Source organism: Meriones unguiculatus, chromosome 19 (assembly GCF_030254825.1).
Source record: "Meriones unguiculatus strain TT.TT164.6M chromosome 19, Bangor_MerUng_6.1, whole genome shotgun sequence".
NCBI lineage: Eukaryota > Metazoa > Chordata > Mammalia > Rodentia > Muridae > Meriones > Meriones unguiculatus.
The window spans coordinates 68661235-68676743 of record NC_083366.1 but is presented as its reverse complement, the minus strand read 5'-3'; the positions used below and the strand labels follow the sequence as shown (position 1 = coordinate 68676743).

Genomic DNA, 15509 nt, shown 5'->3' with positions numbered 1-15509 from the left:
CCACACTCAGCCTCACGCCAGGGAGCCTGGGAAGTGAGGCCGGAATGGCGACTACTCACACAGGCAACAAGAGTGACATCATACTTGGGGACTCCCTCACCTTGCCTCCCACTACCCAGCAGCACGCCACTCTAACGCTCAAGACAAATATTTCTTAATCACCAAAAAAGAAATGAAACGATTTCACGTGAAAATGTTAATGTATTCGCGATCACAGCCCTGTACTGTGTCTGACAAATTAGCACCAGCCCGCCGCATTGTCGGGAGCTGCATTTATCCTGGGGATGAAACACATACATATGTGAATGCACGCACACACACACACACACACACACACACACACACACACGTGGATGAGTGGAGCAGTGGACAGGGCAGCTCTTGGCTAAGGGAAGGGGTGGCAGAGGGTGGCCCAGAGGTCAGACAGCTCACTGTAACCTCACTGCTAGCTACAGGGCCACAGTCTCGGCTGCCCTCCCATGCCAATCCTGGACCATGGTGCCCGCACCAGGCAGGGCTGGCTGGCCTTGCAGGTCGGCCACCCACACACTCAGGGACCAACAAAGGAGTACACTGTGAGGTGAGAAAAACAATTTTACAGGAATTCAATGTTTCAGAGATACGCATCGGGATGTCGAGAAACAGGAAGCCCATGCTGCCATGGGAAGATAAGGCGGTGCAGGGGCCAGGGAAGCAGGCTGCGGTTCCCGAGCCTGTTCAGTGCGAGGGCTGCCCGACCCAGCAGCTCCGCTCGGGAGTGTGCCCAAGGGAGTGCAAAGGAGGTATTTAAGCAAATACCAGCACAAAAATGTCCAGAGCAGCGTGGCTTGCCATAGCCATAGGTGGAAGCAAGCCACTGAGGATTTAAACAGCACTTCAGCCTCTGGGGCCAGAGAGCAGGAGGCTGGCTGTTTACTCTAGACCTTGGGCCAGTTCCTTTCAACTCTACTGTATAGAAAATGAAGCCATGACCTCAGGGCAGAGTAATGAAAAGCAGAGAGAAGGAAAGGAAGGAGGAGGGAGGGAGGGAAGAAGGAGGAAGGAAGGAAGGAAGGAAGGAAGGAAGGAAGGAAGGAAGGAAGGAAGGAAGGAAGGAAAGGAAAGGAAGACAACCGCGTCAGGCTCCTCTCTCCCTTTCCCCCACTTTTCCAGTCCCCTTGGTCAGTGTGTTTCCTTCTCTTGCGATCAACTGCCAACCTCTGCGCTGCACCCCCCCCCAGCAGCTGTGTTCTCCAGCGTTCTCTGGGGAAAACACTCCAATGACAGCCATCTCTGCAGAGTGCTCCCGCCTGGGCAGGGAGTGCCCTCTGGCCTTCTTTCTCCTTGGCCTGGCCTGCCCACTTTTTCTGTTCTCCTTTTTGCAGGAATTCCCAAGTGAACTTTATGAAGGCAGGAATGCAGAGGTGCTGTGAGTTACCCAGAAGTTAATGTTTTGGGATTTATCTTGTTGTTTGGTTTGGTTCGGTTCCTTCCCTCTCACACATCATATTTGGTATAAACCACTTGCCAGTCTGTGCTGTCAGAAAACAAAAACTTGTTTCTTTAAATGCAGCAGGGCCATCGAGATGTCTCAGTGAGTAAAGACCCTTGCTGTGAAAGCTGGACTCACACCCAGGGACTATGGCTGCCTGCAGGGATGAAGACCCTGCCGTGGGGTGGCCTCCATCTTATGTCACAGAGGCCACAGGCAGTATGTCCCATTTGCATGACAGCCCACAGGGCCAGGGCCAGAGAGACGTAAAGCATGTTTGTCAGGGCTGGGAACACAGGGCTGGGAATACGGAGAAACAAGGTGGCAAACGGGGTCTTTCAGGGAATGATGAAAATGCATTTCTTAGAGGCCACAGCCACTCACTGTGTATGTACCAAGAGCCGTCTGACTGTGTACTTTAAAGTGAGTACTTTTTTCACCTCAATTCATTCATACACACACACACACACACACACACACACACACACACACACACACACCGTTCAATAGATGTCTGTAAGCTATTCTGTATGTTGGTATTTGATAAGAGGAGGGAGGAGGCAGGGGGACAGCAGCATCCAGAATTTTGCTTGGCAATCCAGAAGCTCCAAAGGGCTCAAGGGGCCTGCTTGTGTCCCCTCCTGCCCTCCACCATTAGCCCCGCCTGAGGTCTCATGATCAGCTCCATAATAGTCCAGGCCCAGGCCCTTCTTTCCATTGTGTAACCCAAGCAGAGGCGTGTCTGGCCCTGGGCTCAAGCTGTGACACAAAGCAGACCGCAGAAACAGGCCTTCTGATGTTCTCAAATCGGTTAACAAGATCAGATGTGGCCCAGAGGAGCGCTCAGTCACTCTGATTCTCCACTGCGCCTTTCCAGAAGGAGCGGTGGCTTCGGGCAGCAGTGCGCACAGGCACAGCCATTGAGCGTGCTCTTCAGCTGCCGCACCCCACAGGTGCCTCCCTGGAGTCCGTTCCTCCTCAGCGCCAATGCTTGGTCACCTGTCTCATCTGTGACCCGACTGTACCCCCATCCAACACACGCATGCTCACAGGGCCCCTCTGCCTCCTTCTGCTCAACACAAACGTTCCCCCTTATTCCTCTGCTTGCTTGGGGTCTTCAAGCTTAAGGTGAGCTCTGCCAGGGGGGCGGGCAGCCGCCTGGCTCACTGTGCTGTGCTGCCTAAGGGAGAGCCTGGCACACACACAGTAGGGGCTCGGCACACACTTGCTTAGTGGTGAAGGTGTACCCAGCCCTGTCCCTCAGTCTGTCCATTCTGTCTTCCAAACAGCCGGGGCTGGGACCTGGCTCCGAATCCGCCTCAGAAAGAGCCTGTGTGTGTGGTAAACCTCAGCAGCCACGCCTGTCCTGCCCCTCTCCTGCTCAGCTTTTTTCCCTGAAGCCCCGAACAGCTTCCATTTGTTCTATCTCTAATATTCTTTCCCTTTCTAAAAGTTCCCAGTGGCCTCTATGCCCACACACCCTTCCCCGGCTCACTAATGCCGGCTTTTCTCCCTGGCATGCTTCCGAGCAATGGCCCCGGCCTGGTGCAGCACAGCCTCCAGGCCTCAGCTGTCTGCAGCCCTCCCTCACCACTGCCCCCGGCCTCCAACTCCTTCCCAGTTCCCACTGGTTGCTCTCTGATCTCCTCCAGACTTTCTCAGGATCTCCCTACCCCTTAACCTTCCTCTTAGCAGCAGCGGTTCTCCCAGAACCGTCCTCAGAGCAGGGTCCATGCTCTGGACCCACAACCTGTTTCTCGTGATGGTCTCACATCTGTGCTGAATGCCCTGACTGCATTTCAATGCCAGTCTCTGGGTATCTGACAACTAGCTCTTGATCAGGAAGGGCAGGGAGGAGCAGGAAGAGGCGAGCATGTCACCTGAGCACTGATGTTGAGTGAGTGCTGTTCACAGAGCAGGGGTTAGACAGGGCAGGGGACTGCCTGGGCAAATTAAGGACACAGGTCTGTGGGGGCGCACAGAGCCAGGAAATGAGTGCGAGAGGGGTGTGTGATACCCTGAGACATGGACAATGAAAGCACACAGGGTGGCAAATGGGCACAAGAGCCCTAGGGATGATTCCTGCAAAAGTGACGTGGGCTCACTGTGGCTCAGAGCTTTTAAAAAAGATTTGTTTTTATGAAAGTGAGTGTGTGAGAGAGAGGGAGAGAGAGAGGGAGTTACAGGTGGTTGTGAGCTGCCAGATGCGCTGGGAACTGAACTCGGCTCCTCTGCAAGCGCGTCATGCACTCTTAGCTGCTGAGCCATCTCTCCAGGCCCCAGCTCAGACATTTCCATGTATCAAGAAAAGCCTGTCATCTGATTTTTATACAGGATCTCTATTTCTCAGAATGTAATAGCTGCTGCTTGGGACTGAATGTCCCTACACAGGCCCCTGGCCGCCTCTGGGTGGGGACTTTACCTTCCTCCTGGATTCGGTATCAGGTCATTTTGGGGTGCAGACCCAGCATTTCATCCCTCAACGTAAGTATAAAGCAGGAAGTTCCTTGACTGAGCTTCAGAAGTTGTGGGATCAGCTCACAGGACTGAGAAAGCTTCAGGGACCAACCTCTGAGGCCGGGGAGTTTCCAGGACAGTCTCCTCTTCTGCCTCTCCCGACCTTCCCAGGCTCTGGTCTCAGTCTCCTCATAATGTAGGCTTTTGCCACACAGGAGGCAATGGTCCTGGCCCTCTGTCCAGCCTGTAACTCCTCCACCTCCACCTGAAAAGCTCCTGATCGACCCGGACTGTGGCCACACTGGCTCAATCACTGTGTCCAGGGTTTCTTCTGTGGTTTGGGTCAAATGTTTTCCTGAGAGGGAGCTGGGTCCTCCTAGCTGACAGTCCCACTACAGCACACTGTCAAAGGGGTGCAGAGGTACAATGTCCAGAAAACAGATCTTCCAAGCCCAGGAAGTTGGGACATCACACCAATAAGCCCAGTTCTCTAAGGGAAGAATCCTCTTAAGACCATAGAGGCTGAACCAGCTGGGCGGTGGTGGCACATGCGGAGGCGGAGGCAGGTGGATCTCTGAGTTCAAGGCCAGCCTGATCTACAAGGCAAATTCCAGGACAGCCAGAGCTACCTAGAAACCCTGTCTGAAAAAACAAAAACAAAACAAAGCAAAACAACAATGAAGACAACAAAAGAGTAAATCCAGCTTGGCTCCAACACTCCTTCCTGTCACCAGTGCCACAGAGTCCGAGGCCACCAGAGCATCCTTGGTTTTCCTGCTGGGTCTTGGTAGGGCCTTCTGCAAACATCCCCACTGCCAAGGCCACCTCTGTCGTTGCTTGTGAGAACCAGCTGATCTAGACATCTGCTCCGCAGAGAGCAGGCCATTGTCCCCTGGGCCACATTTGCTGGCCTCAGTTAACGAGCCTGGCTTTCCCTCCCCAGTCCTTAGGAGGACTCCCCTCCCAGGGCATGGCATTAGGTGAGGACAGCGCTGGTACAACCCTCAGCTCAAGAGCTAGTGTCAGTGGCTTACAGTGCAAGTCCACACCATAAGCTACAGCCTGGCGTGGGGTGGGGTGACCACAATGGATCCAGAACTCTTAAGGCTACTCCCCCAACCCTGCTCCCCATCTATTCTGTTACTTACATCACCTCCCCAGGCTCAGGGCTCTGGATCACCTTTGCCTGCTCCCCTTCCTCGGCCCTCACCGCCCAGATGCAGCGTCCTCATCCCCAGCATCTCCCACATCATCGCTCCTACCCCAGCCTGGCTGCCTGCTCACTGGGGAGGGAGGCTCTGTCATTTCTTGCCTGGATGACCGCGGCAGCCTCCCGGCTGGTCTCCTTGCCTCCAGCCTCTCTCCGCTGCCATCCATCCTCTGTGCACCACCAGATTAATCTTCCTTAAACACTGCTCACTGCCTGTCACTCCCCAGCGCAGAGACACGGCCAGCTCTGTTGCTGGCTGGCCCCCCACAGAACCGTCTGCTCTAGCAGGCCTCTCTCACACATGCCATCTCCAGGATGGCCTGTCCCTCCCTCCCTCCTTCTCTCTGGCTGCCACAAGCTGAGATCCTGGCTTCTGTCACTCTCTGAAGCCCCAGGACATCAAGTGGTCTGTCCTTTCCCAGCCTCCCTTGGCTCTTAGATGTGCCACCTCTCTGCTCTGCCATCCTGGGGACCAGCCCTGGCTTCTCAGCTATCACAAGTCATACCTGGCCAAGTCACTCTGCATGACTCATCCCTCACCTCACCAGCTCCCTCCCAAGCCCCCTCATAAATGCTCGTCACCCCAGAATGAGCACCTTCCCAAGAAGCCAGGCCTTGACACATTCTGACTGTTTTGTCAAGCAAGACTCCGTGCCCCACACATACGGCAGGAGATGGAAGCTAAAGAGCAGACGTGTGCAGCTGCTGACAGAGCCCGGCTCAGCCCACCACACATGTGCTGAGGGCCAGCACAAGGCTCCGAAGCACTCGCTCCATGCTGGCAACTCTGTCTGTAGGCGTCTTCCATCACCCATGTTTTCTAGGTGAGGAAACAGACACAGAGGGCTTATGTAACTTAACTCAAGCAGGGTGAGGTGCTGGACCCAAACCAGGAACTCCGGACTGACTCTCTACCCTTGGCCTAAGAGGAGCGGCTCCAGGCCAGCAGCAGCCAGAGGCTCTGCAAGCAAAGCCTGGACATGTCCTCTGCTTGCCTCTCACACTTCTCAGGGCTGGGGTCAGCCTGGTGTGCAGCTCTGCTTCCCTGACACGGTGCACCCAGGCCCAGGAAAGCCAACTGCGGTAACTCCGGACTTCTGTACGCCCGCTGGCACCATAGGCACCTGAAAGGGGCCATGGCGGAAATATTCACATCAGGAAACTTGTCTGGCGCCCTGTTGCTGAGTGCTGACCACTCTTAGAAGCTGGTCTGCGTCTGAAGGGAGGGGTCTTCAGGAGACTACATGTCTGTGAACTGGACCCCAAAGAACTGGGAGTTTCTGGAAAAGTGTTGCTCAAAGGCAAGCTATGCAAGCAGGCTTGGCTCTGAACAAGATACCCAGCGTGATAAGGTCAAGGGCTGTGCCCAGGGGAGGGCTGTGTGGGCACTACCCGGGGACCTCCGGGTGCCCATGTGGCCCACAGGGGATGCCAAAGGCACCCAGGGGAGGTGGGGGCTTACAAGAAGAGGATCAAGAGAGGCAAGAAGCCCTGGGCTAGGAAGTACTAATCCACCTCCAGCTTTGCTCCTCGGCCGAGTCAGCAGGGTCAGGAAGAAAATGGGCAAAGAGGATGGCTTCTTCAGCCCGTGCGTCCCGGATAAGAAGCTTCAGGGCGCAGCAAGCCATCCCGGTAAGAGGACAGTGGTTCTGTGGCTTAGGCCCAAGCAACCGGCACCATCACAGCCCCTGCGCAGGGGCTCACACGTGGGCAGGCCACCCGAGATGGACCACGAAAGGAGACTGGGGCATTTGGGGGTGTCTGAGGGAAGAGACGCTCATTTCCCCACCCCGACCTGGGCCTTGAGGATGCTGTGGTCTTGGGAGTCCCTGGCAACAATGGAATACCCTGGCAGAGGGTATTGGGGAATGGCATCAATGCCCAAGAACTGAGGTGATGGGCACTCTTGCCATGCTGTTCTCTCTGAATCCAGCCATGCCTGAGATCAGTTATATCTGCCATTAAACTGCCTATTTGTGCTTAAATGAGAGCTGACTTTTTAAATTTTTGCCACAGATGCCCCGTGCCCCACGCTGCTCGGTGCTGAGGCACTGTTAGCCTGACAGGCTCCTGGGAATAAGGAGGATGGGGAGGCGCTCCTGAGAACACACAGATGAAACATGGCCCAGTCGGCTGGAGGTGTGGCCTGGGAGGGGAAGCCAAGAGTGCAGCTCCAGAGGAAATGCCCAGGAAGGATTCTACCTCGTTATAATAAAGTCATTTTGAGTGGGTCCCTTTGGCTCGAAGCTCCAGGGCATAGCTGATAACCAACTCCCTGTAATCATAGCCACCGTTTCCAGGTGTGAGAGACAAGGACATCAGGTGGGATCAGGCGGCAAGATGTGAACGAAACAGGTGGGAGGACCACGCAGTGCCAGGGCCTCCTGCCTCCTTCCACCAGGCCTGGGATGGGAACAAGGGGCGGGGACTGTAATGTGGTCACAGCTGCCGCTGTCCCCTCCACAGATGGGGCTGAACTCATCTGCTTCGTGGACTGGTTTTGATGAGACCTCACGCAAGCCTAGCGCTTACCACTATCAGGAAGTCAATTAAAAACAAAACCAAAAAAAAAAAAAACTTCCTCTTCCACCCTAGAGATCTCTCTCAGCAGAGGGGGAAGAGCGTTAGGAAGTCAGCGGTGGTTGCACGCACCTTTAATCCTGGCAACAGACAGGCAGAGGCAGGAGGATCTCTGTGAGTTGGAGGCTAGCCCAATACACAGAGCAAGTTAAAGGACGGCCAAGAGGTGCGTAATAGTCAGAGCCTGCTTCAAAAAGAAACGCATTAGGGCGTCAAAGATCTGGATTGGGGCTCCAGCTTGCCGAGGATGCTGGGTTTAGGAGCTAGCGGCCCCAGCCTCATCTGCAAAATGGGAATGATGGCCCCCTCGCACAAGAGACGCTCGGATAGTGGGGGGCATCCTCCTGCCCCGCGCCTAAGGGGTCCGGGCAGGGCAGGTAGGGGGCGGGGCTGTAGTCCGGGCCGGGGCTGGACAGAGCTCCCGGGCGGCAGCCAAGCGCTCAGCCGGGAACTTGTTAACAGACCCCGAACAAAGAGCCGCTAATCCTGCGGGCGGCCGCGGGCGGGCTGGCGGGCGGAGGGACCCCGCCCCTTCCCGGCTCGGCCCCAGCTCGCCGCGCATTAATTAGGCCGAGCGGGGCGGGGACCGCAACGCAGGCCTCCCTCGCCCCTAACGCAGCAGCTAATTGCATCCCGGGCTCGGGGTCTCTCTGGCAACTGTGGGCCACCGCCGCCCACGTGTCCCGCAGACTGGCTGGCTGGAGGAACCCCGCCCACCCAGCCACCTTGACAGTCGCGTCGAGGGGAGGGGTGCACGGGTCGGAGGCTGTGGGTCGGGTCACACAGCGGGCACAGTCACGAGAGACGGGCGAGAGGTAGCAGGGAGAAAACGCAGACCTGGGAAGGTCCTTCAATGCCTCCGCTTCGTCGGGCTCCGCCCCAACCAGGAGAGGGTGGAGTCTGCCCGGGGGCTACTCCCCCTACACGATCCCGCGTGGACTTGCCAGGGGGGGACACCGAGAGTTCACGTTCCAACCTGGCTTTAGGGTCAGGTGGGCTACCGCGCCAAGAGTTGGCTTTCCAAGGAAAACTGTCCCTCAGGTTCGTCAGTACAGGCAGACTCCCCAGCTAGCCCTTCATTCCCCAATCAGCCACACACTTGCCTGAAGCTCAAGGTGACCCTGAATCTTCTAGAGAGACACAACGGTGACATCCAGACTGAGGAGGAACCCGGCTTGGGGACTCACCAGTCAAGGCCATGGCTCGCCTCTGGTGCTCCCACTATGATCCAATTTAGAGGCAGGGTTTTCAGGGTTCCTCCCCCATCAGTGGGCCCTAAGACATCCTACACCCCTCTACAGTCTTCTGTGAGGAGCAGCTGCCACTCAGGCCTCCCCAGAATCCCCTGAGTTTCTGTGCCCCCCCATCTTAAACAGGACTTGGCTGAGCCAGTCAGCAACCACACTTGAATATGGCTTCTGCATGCCCTGCTCTCTACATGTGACCGGCAGAGAAACCCAAGCCAGACCTACCCTGGCTCAGCTCCGTCCTCTCTAGACAGCCTGACCCCCCCCCTTCCCACCCGACACAGACAATCGCTTTCACTCTCTTAGGTGCCTCCCAGGTGCTGGCACTAGCCTCCTGTAAGATGAGACCTTTGTGGACGGAAAGCAAAGAGGCGCAGGGGAGAGCGGAATCCAGGCGAGGATTAGGAGGCAAGGCAGGTGCCAAGGGCACAGGATCTCGGGAGGTGCTCAAGAGGGGTTGCTGTGTACTTGGCTATGTAAATTTGTACCCTCAAGCAACCCCATGACTCCTGGTCCTGGCTCAAACCCAGGCCCCTGAGTTTGCCAGTTCCCCAGCTACCAACTCCATCTTCCCTGGATATGGGCTCTGGGGTCAAATCTTACTGTGGCCCTTGACGTCAGTGTCTGAAATTGGGGCAGGCCCTGGACACTAGCATCCTGACCTTGGGGTCTCTGTTAATCACTGGGGTTATCCACCAGCTGCAGCAGGACACAGCTTCCTGGTTTGGGGACTGGGATTCCTCATAGATCCAAACTTTGCCTTATAGCCACCTTTGGCTCTGTCCCAGAACCCACCTGGCTCCCAGGCAATGCAGGCAGCCACTGCCAGGGCTGCTGGTGGTGCTGGCAGGTAGGAGCAGTTCCTGGGGGAGCCTGCTACTGAGTGCTAAAGCCCAGACTCCCGAGGCAGTTTCCCTGGACATCAGCTTCTGCCCGGGGCGAGCCGTCAAGTTCAATCTAGACAGTCTGAGTGATCACACAGCAATGGCAAATGGCAGAGGCAGGCCTAGACTCACACCCACCCAGGGCTCCTGGCTGCATCCTGTACGTCAGAGACGAAGTCGGCAAACGGTCCCAGGACAGCATGAAGCAAAAAGTGTCTGAAGGAACCCGCCAAATGACACTCTTTGAGCCCAAGTCCGTGAGACACGTTTGGAGCGGTCTGAATACAGAGTACTGTTGTTCACCCGAAGCCTCTTCTGTCCTATGCCTGGGCCCTGCTGCAACTTCACACCCAACCCTGTCCCAGCTCTGTCTGCAATGCCAGGGCAAATGGGGGGCGGGAGGCAATACGCCCTGAGCACCCGCAAGATGCTGCAGTCCACGCGCGGTGCTGCTACCTGCCCATCAGCTCGCTACAACGAGCCCAGAACAAGAGACCCCAGACCCCAGATGTGAAGCAGGCTGGTAACAGCTGCTTGTCCAATGACGTGTAGCTTGGGTCGCTCCCTACCTGGTAGGCAGAGACCGGCACTCCTCTGAGAGAAGAGAGCCCTCATGGGGAGCACGTAGAGAAAGGAGGGACTGGTGGGAGTGAGTACAGAAAGCTAAGCTTGTACCTGAGTGTTGAGGAACACTGGGGCTCAGGGGCGCAGTTGTGGGGCCCCACGCCGCTCAGGTGATGTGCACAGCAGCCCAAACCTTGGTATCAACTATATTTGCACAAGAAAACATGACTGTGAGGAAATCAGTATCAGGACAAGGACAGCACAACCCGGGAAAGCCCTGCAGGCCCTGGAGAGCCACAGCCAGCCTTCTATCCGGCTTCCAGGGGCCTTAGTCTGAGAATGGGGAGGGGGGTGAGGCAGGTGAGAGAGAAAGGAGGAAGCAAAAAAGGCTAGGGACACAGCAATGTCACAAGTAAGGCTGAGCTTGATGACTTGGTGACAGATTAAATGTGAAGCGTGAAGGAGAAGGAAGAGCCAAGGGAGATGGTAAGGTTCCCGGCCCCTCCAGGCTGGGGCTGAGGGATGGCAGCCATGACAGGGCCCCTGGGAAGAGAGGACAGTGGGAGCGGGTTGGCTTGGTGTGAGAGGACCTGGCATTTGTGGGCACAGAACAGGTTCCTAGATAGCAACAAGGGGGCCTTCACCTCAAAGAGCTGTGAACCCCAAACTCTAGCTTAATCATGGCGGTGCCAGGCAGGAAAAGGGATGTGACCCAGGCCGAAGGCAGCTGATGCTGATCTCTGGGCTGGAGTTTTCACACCTGAATCAATACGAATCCTGGCCTTCTGGAAGAAAGCCTTTCCCAACCAGGGCAAGAGGGACGCCAACGGGCCAGGAAAAGGTCACGCCCTCTCCTGCAGCACCTAGAGCAACCCACCCCGAGTGCAAGAACCAAGAACATGGTGCCCTCTGCCCTGGAGTGATGGCCTCCTCCCCAGGCCTGTCGGCCTAGAGTGAGGGTGGGCAGAGTCCAGCAGCCCTGGGGAGAGGAAGAGAAACAAGGACATTGGTAGAGCCTGGCGCCCCGAGGCTCCCAGTTCCCAGGAGAGCCTGGCCCCCCATGCCCCTCCTCCATAGGAGGGTGGGGTGCCCAAGACAGAGAGACCCAGAGGGTAAGAGTCATATGTGCTGCTGCGCAACTGGCAGAACATAAAAGGGACAGTCTGGTCAGACAGGTGGGTGCCTGGGTGAGCAGGCACAGGCAGGGGCCTGCCCAGCTGTGTTTGGGCAGGGGGTGGCTCGTGTGAGTGGAAATGTGAGATGCTGGGTGACAAAGGACGGACGGCTGACTGGAGGGCGGAGTCTGCAGGGGCTCGGCCGTGCTGTCCCCCGCCCCCATGCCATGCCCCTTGGCCTGCCTGGCTGATCATTTTTCTCCCAGCCACTCACAGACACATTTCTCACCAGCTGCTGTTGCCAAGGAACTGAGCCGCCAGGGCAGGGGTGCAGGGTCCTGGCAGGGGAAGCCTGCCCAATATCTGTCCACACTGTGACCTGGGCCTGGAGGGGACAGTGAGGTAGGGCAGGGCCACTCCTACCTTCACACCCTTCAGCAGCTCCTTCCACAGTCTTGAGAGTTAGTACCAGGGACAGGCTCTCTCCAGGGAGCCCTGGAGCACTTGTGTCCACCTGCCAGCTCTGCGAACCCCCAGGCCAGGCCCCGCCAACGGCAGCACAGTTGTCCACTCCCATGGCTTCTCAAGATGCCAGGCTTCATTCCTGATTAGGTGCCCTAACCTGTACGTGTCCACCACCCAACTGTAACGCTCACCCGTGCAACAGCGCACACTCACCTGACCACACGCCTGACGGCATCACCCGTGCGGCCACAGCAGTGCCCCCCTCCGTCTACCCAGGACACACGTCGCTCCAGAGCCTTCGCACGTTCTCACGTGGGAAAACGCAGCTCTGACCACACAGCTCTCTCACACACAGCCAACTCAGTAAACATTTCCTGGGCACCTATTCAGCATCCCGCGCCACCTCCCCTCGCTCCCCAGCTCATGCCCACGGCCAGCCATGCAACTCACAGCCCTAGCACGGACGTAGGACACGAGGACACAGCCAGGGACAGACAGCTCAACCTGAGGGTCCCCAGGATGAGAAGGGGAGGCCCTGGAGGAAGGGCTAGTTAAAGTGAGGGTTTGGGGTGCGGTGACAGGGGAGGGGTAGGCAGGCAGGACAAGGCAGAGGCTGGGGCACAGGGTGGAAGGGCTGTGAGCAGTGGTGAGTGAAGGGTGCAGGGTGCAGGGACTCTCCACAGAACCCACCATCAGCCCCACCAGCAGGTCCTTGACGGCGCTCTCGTCATTCTGGATTGGCAGTTTTCAGGAATGCACACCCTTAGGATGGACCGTGGCCTTGGCCGCCCGGGGAGCAGCATTCCCCCCCCCCCCCGCAGGTTCTGGGGGCACCAAGCATGGAGAATGGAGACTTGCTAAGGCACCTTCCCCTTACACAGAAGCTCAGTGCTGCCAAATCCTGGGGGGGGGGGATTTGGGACCCCCACAGCTGAGCCTAGGTGCAGGCTCTGGGAGAGCAGACAAAGCCTTTCTCCAGGCCCCACACGCAGGAAGGTGGGCTACAGGCTGGGCTGAGCAGGTCAGGGTGAACAGACAGCACCGCAGGCTGGGAGACAGCAGGGCTGAGTTTCCGAGAGGTTCTCAGAGCCCGCCAACCAGCAGCCAACAGCAAACAACTCCCCCTCCCGCCTCCACCAGTGAGGCCGGGAGCCACAGACCATCACAGGGGCCCCGGCGCTGTGACTGTCTGCCAAAGCTGGGACCGTTGCATGCCTCCACGCTTGAGTGTGTGCGTGTGCGAGCCTGTGTGGCGGGGACGGAAGAGGACACCGTGTTCTAGACGTGGGCAAAGGCCAGGTGCCAAGGTGGGAATTGTGAGTGGCTGTTTGGGGCAGTCTTACCTTAACAACACCCCCATCCTCGGGCCCGGACACACACACACACACACACACACACTCACACACACACACACTACATTTTCTGGGCAGCAGCATAGGGTCCAAACCTGCTGTCTTTGAGCCCTTCAAGTCCTGTCTTTCCTGGGCTATTCCAAACCCCCCAACAATTCTCCGGGCCGCGAAACCAGCAAACTTCCCCCACCCGGAGGCGTGGGGCGGCTACACTCGCCAGCCCCGTGCGCCGCCAGCTGTTCCCGGACTTGGCAGAGCCCAGGCTTCCGGGAGGGCGCACCGGGAAGCTGCGCAGCAGCGAGAGGCGGCCCCCGCGTCCTGCCCCGCAAAGTTTGGCCGCCGGGGGCCGCCGGGCGGCTCGGCCGCGCTGGTCAGGGCCACCTCCTCCCCGGAGCTAAGCGTTCGCGCGCACGGTCCCCCGCAAGCCTCCCCGGAGCGCGCGCGGCGTGACTCACCCGAACCGCGGAGCCAGGCGGCGAGGACGATGCCCAGGAGCGCCGGCCACAGGCCGGGCCGGACGGCCATGGCCGCGGGCGGACGAGCGGGCTGGACTCGGGGTCCCCCCGCGGGCGGGAGGCAGGCTGTCAGCGCCCCAGCCGAGAGCCCCACCTCGGGGTGCCCCCGGGGCCCATGCCAAAGGACGGCGCTGCCTCCGGGCGGCCGGCTGCGGGGCGCACGCGGCGCGTGGCTCCCCTGGGCACCCGGAGCGCAGCAATGCAGCCGGGGCGGAGCGCAGCGCCAGGCGCGCCGCGCACCGAGCCAGCCGCCGCGCGGAGCCCGCAGCCGGGAGCGGGCCGCCGGGCGCCGCAAAACCCGGACTGGAGCGGCGGAGCGGGGCGGGGCGGGGCGCGGAGGAGGGGCCGCGCGGCGCGGCGGGCGCGGCGGGCGCGGGCCACCCCGGCGCCGGGGATCCCTGCGGGCGCCGCCTGAGGCTCCCCCGGGGCGGAGCCGGGCCGGTGGGCGGGGAGGCCTCCCGCCGCCCCTCGCGGTCTCCGGGCCGGGAGTCCGGAACCCGGAGTGGATCGCCGCTCCGGATCCGGCGTCTGCGCGGCCCGCCAGCCGGCGCACAGGTGGCCCGGGAGGGGCCCCGGGCTGCGGCGACCCCGGCGCAGCGCCAGCCTGCGGAGAGCGGCCGGGCTCCCGAGCGCCCCGGGCGGGCTCCGCCGCAGTCCGCGCTCGTACCCTCGCCTCCCGGCCTCGCTCCCGGGCCGTCAGCGCGGAGCGCTCGGCCGGGATGGGGACGGCGGGGGAGGTCGGGGTCCGGCCGGCGCGCGGGAGCCCCCCCCAAGTGTCGCACCGTCCGCGGTCCCCAGCGACCCTGGCCGGCTCCAGGGGCGCGCTGTCACGTGGTCCCAAGCTTTCTTAATCCCCCTGCGCCGCCGCTGGCCCCCAGGAAACCCTCGGGGCGCAGCGCAACCTGCCAGGCGCCTGGCGCTGTTTGCGCCCCGAGCGCGCGCGGCGCTCCAGACGTGGGCGGGATGCGGGAGCCAGAAGGGCTTCGGAGGCCACAAACTCCCTGCGCCTTCGTCTTCTGGCTCTGTGACCTTGGGCGAGTCACGGGCGCCTCCGGGTGCAGCCCAGTGGGCGCCGCCGGATCTCCTGTCCCCACCCCCACTCCCTCAGCCGGTTAGAGTAAACACAGGCTGCTTCGGTGTGGGGGCCAGAGATCTGCGAGAGGGTCCCGCTCCGGGTCAGCACGGGTGAGAGGATGAGGGCGGCTGCAAACCCACACGCCTGCAGCGCCGATCGATGACAGTTGGTGCTGCAGGCTAGGTTAACAACGGTCCTGGCTGCCGCGGAGAGACACGGCTCGCCTGTTCCTTGAGACACGAGGCCCTCTCTCGGCCTGTCTTTTGTTTCCCGCTTTGGATGGAAACGGTTATGAAAAATGCTTTGCTTTCTTTTCTCTCTCAGAGAAAACATGCATACAGATATATGCTCATATGTATACACATACGTTTGAATGTACGTGTGTATGTGTATGTATGTATATGTGTATGTGTGCATGTTTGTGTATGTGTGTGTATGTATACATGCATGCCTGTATGTATGTGTTCTCAGCCAAAGCTCCAGTTGTGCAGTAAGGATGTTGGCCTCGAGGCCAGGCTGGCAGGGAGACTGGGCAGAGGACCATATCCAAATGGCTCTTATGTTCCAGGTGCCC

At 59.1% G+C, this 15509-nt stretch overlaps 1 protein-coding gene across 6 annotated transcripts in view; it reads right to left on the bottom strand.

Annotated features, from left to right (window-relative positions):
- The window catches only part of Unc5a (unc-5 netrin receptor A), a 52727-nt gene extending 38609 nt beyond the window's left edge, over positions 1–14118 (bottom strand). For 3 of the 6 annotated variants that reach the window (XM_021639097.2, XM_060372838.1, XM_060372835.1), the window contains exon 1: positions 11952–12120. In XM_021639097.2, the coding sequence (XP_021494772.2) occupies positions 11952–12105 (154 nt within the window). In that variant the 5' untranslated portion in view covers positions 12106–12120. Of the gene's footprint in view, positions 1–11951; positions 12121–13800 lie in introns of those variants that run through there. The other 3 variants (XM_060372837.1, XM_060372839.1, XM_060372836.1) reach the window with 2 other exon arrangements.
- Positions 14119–15509: the final 1391 nt, after the last annotated feature.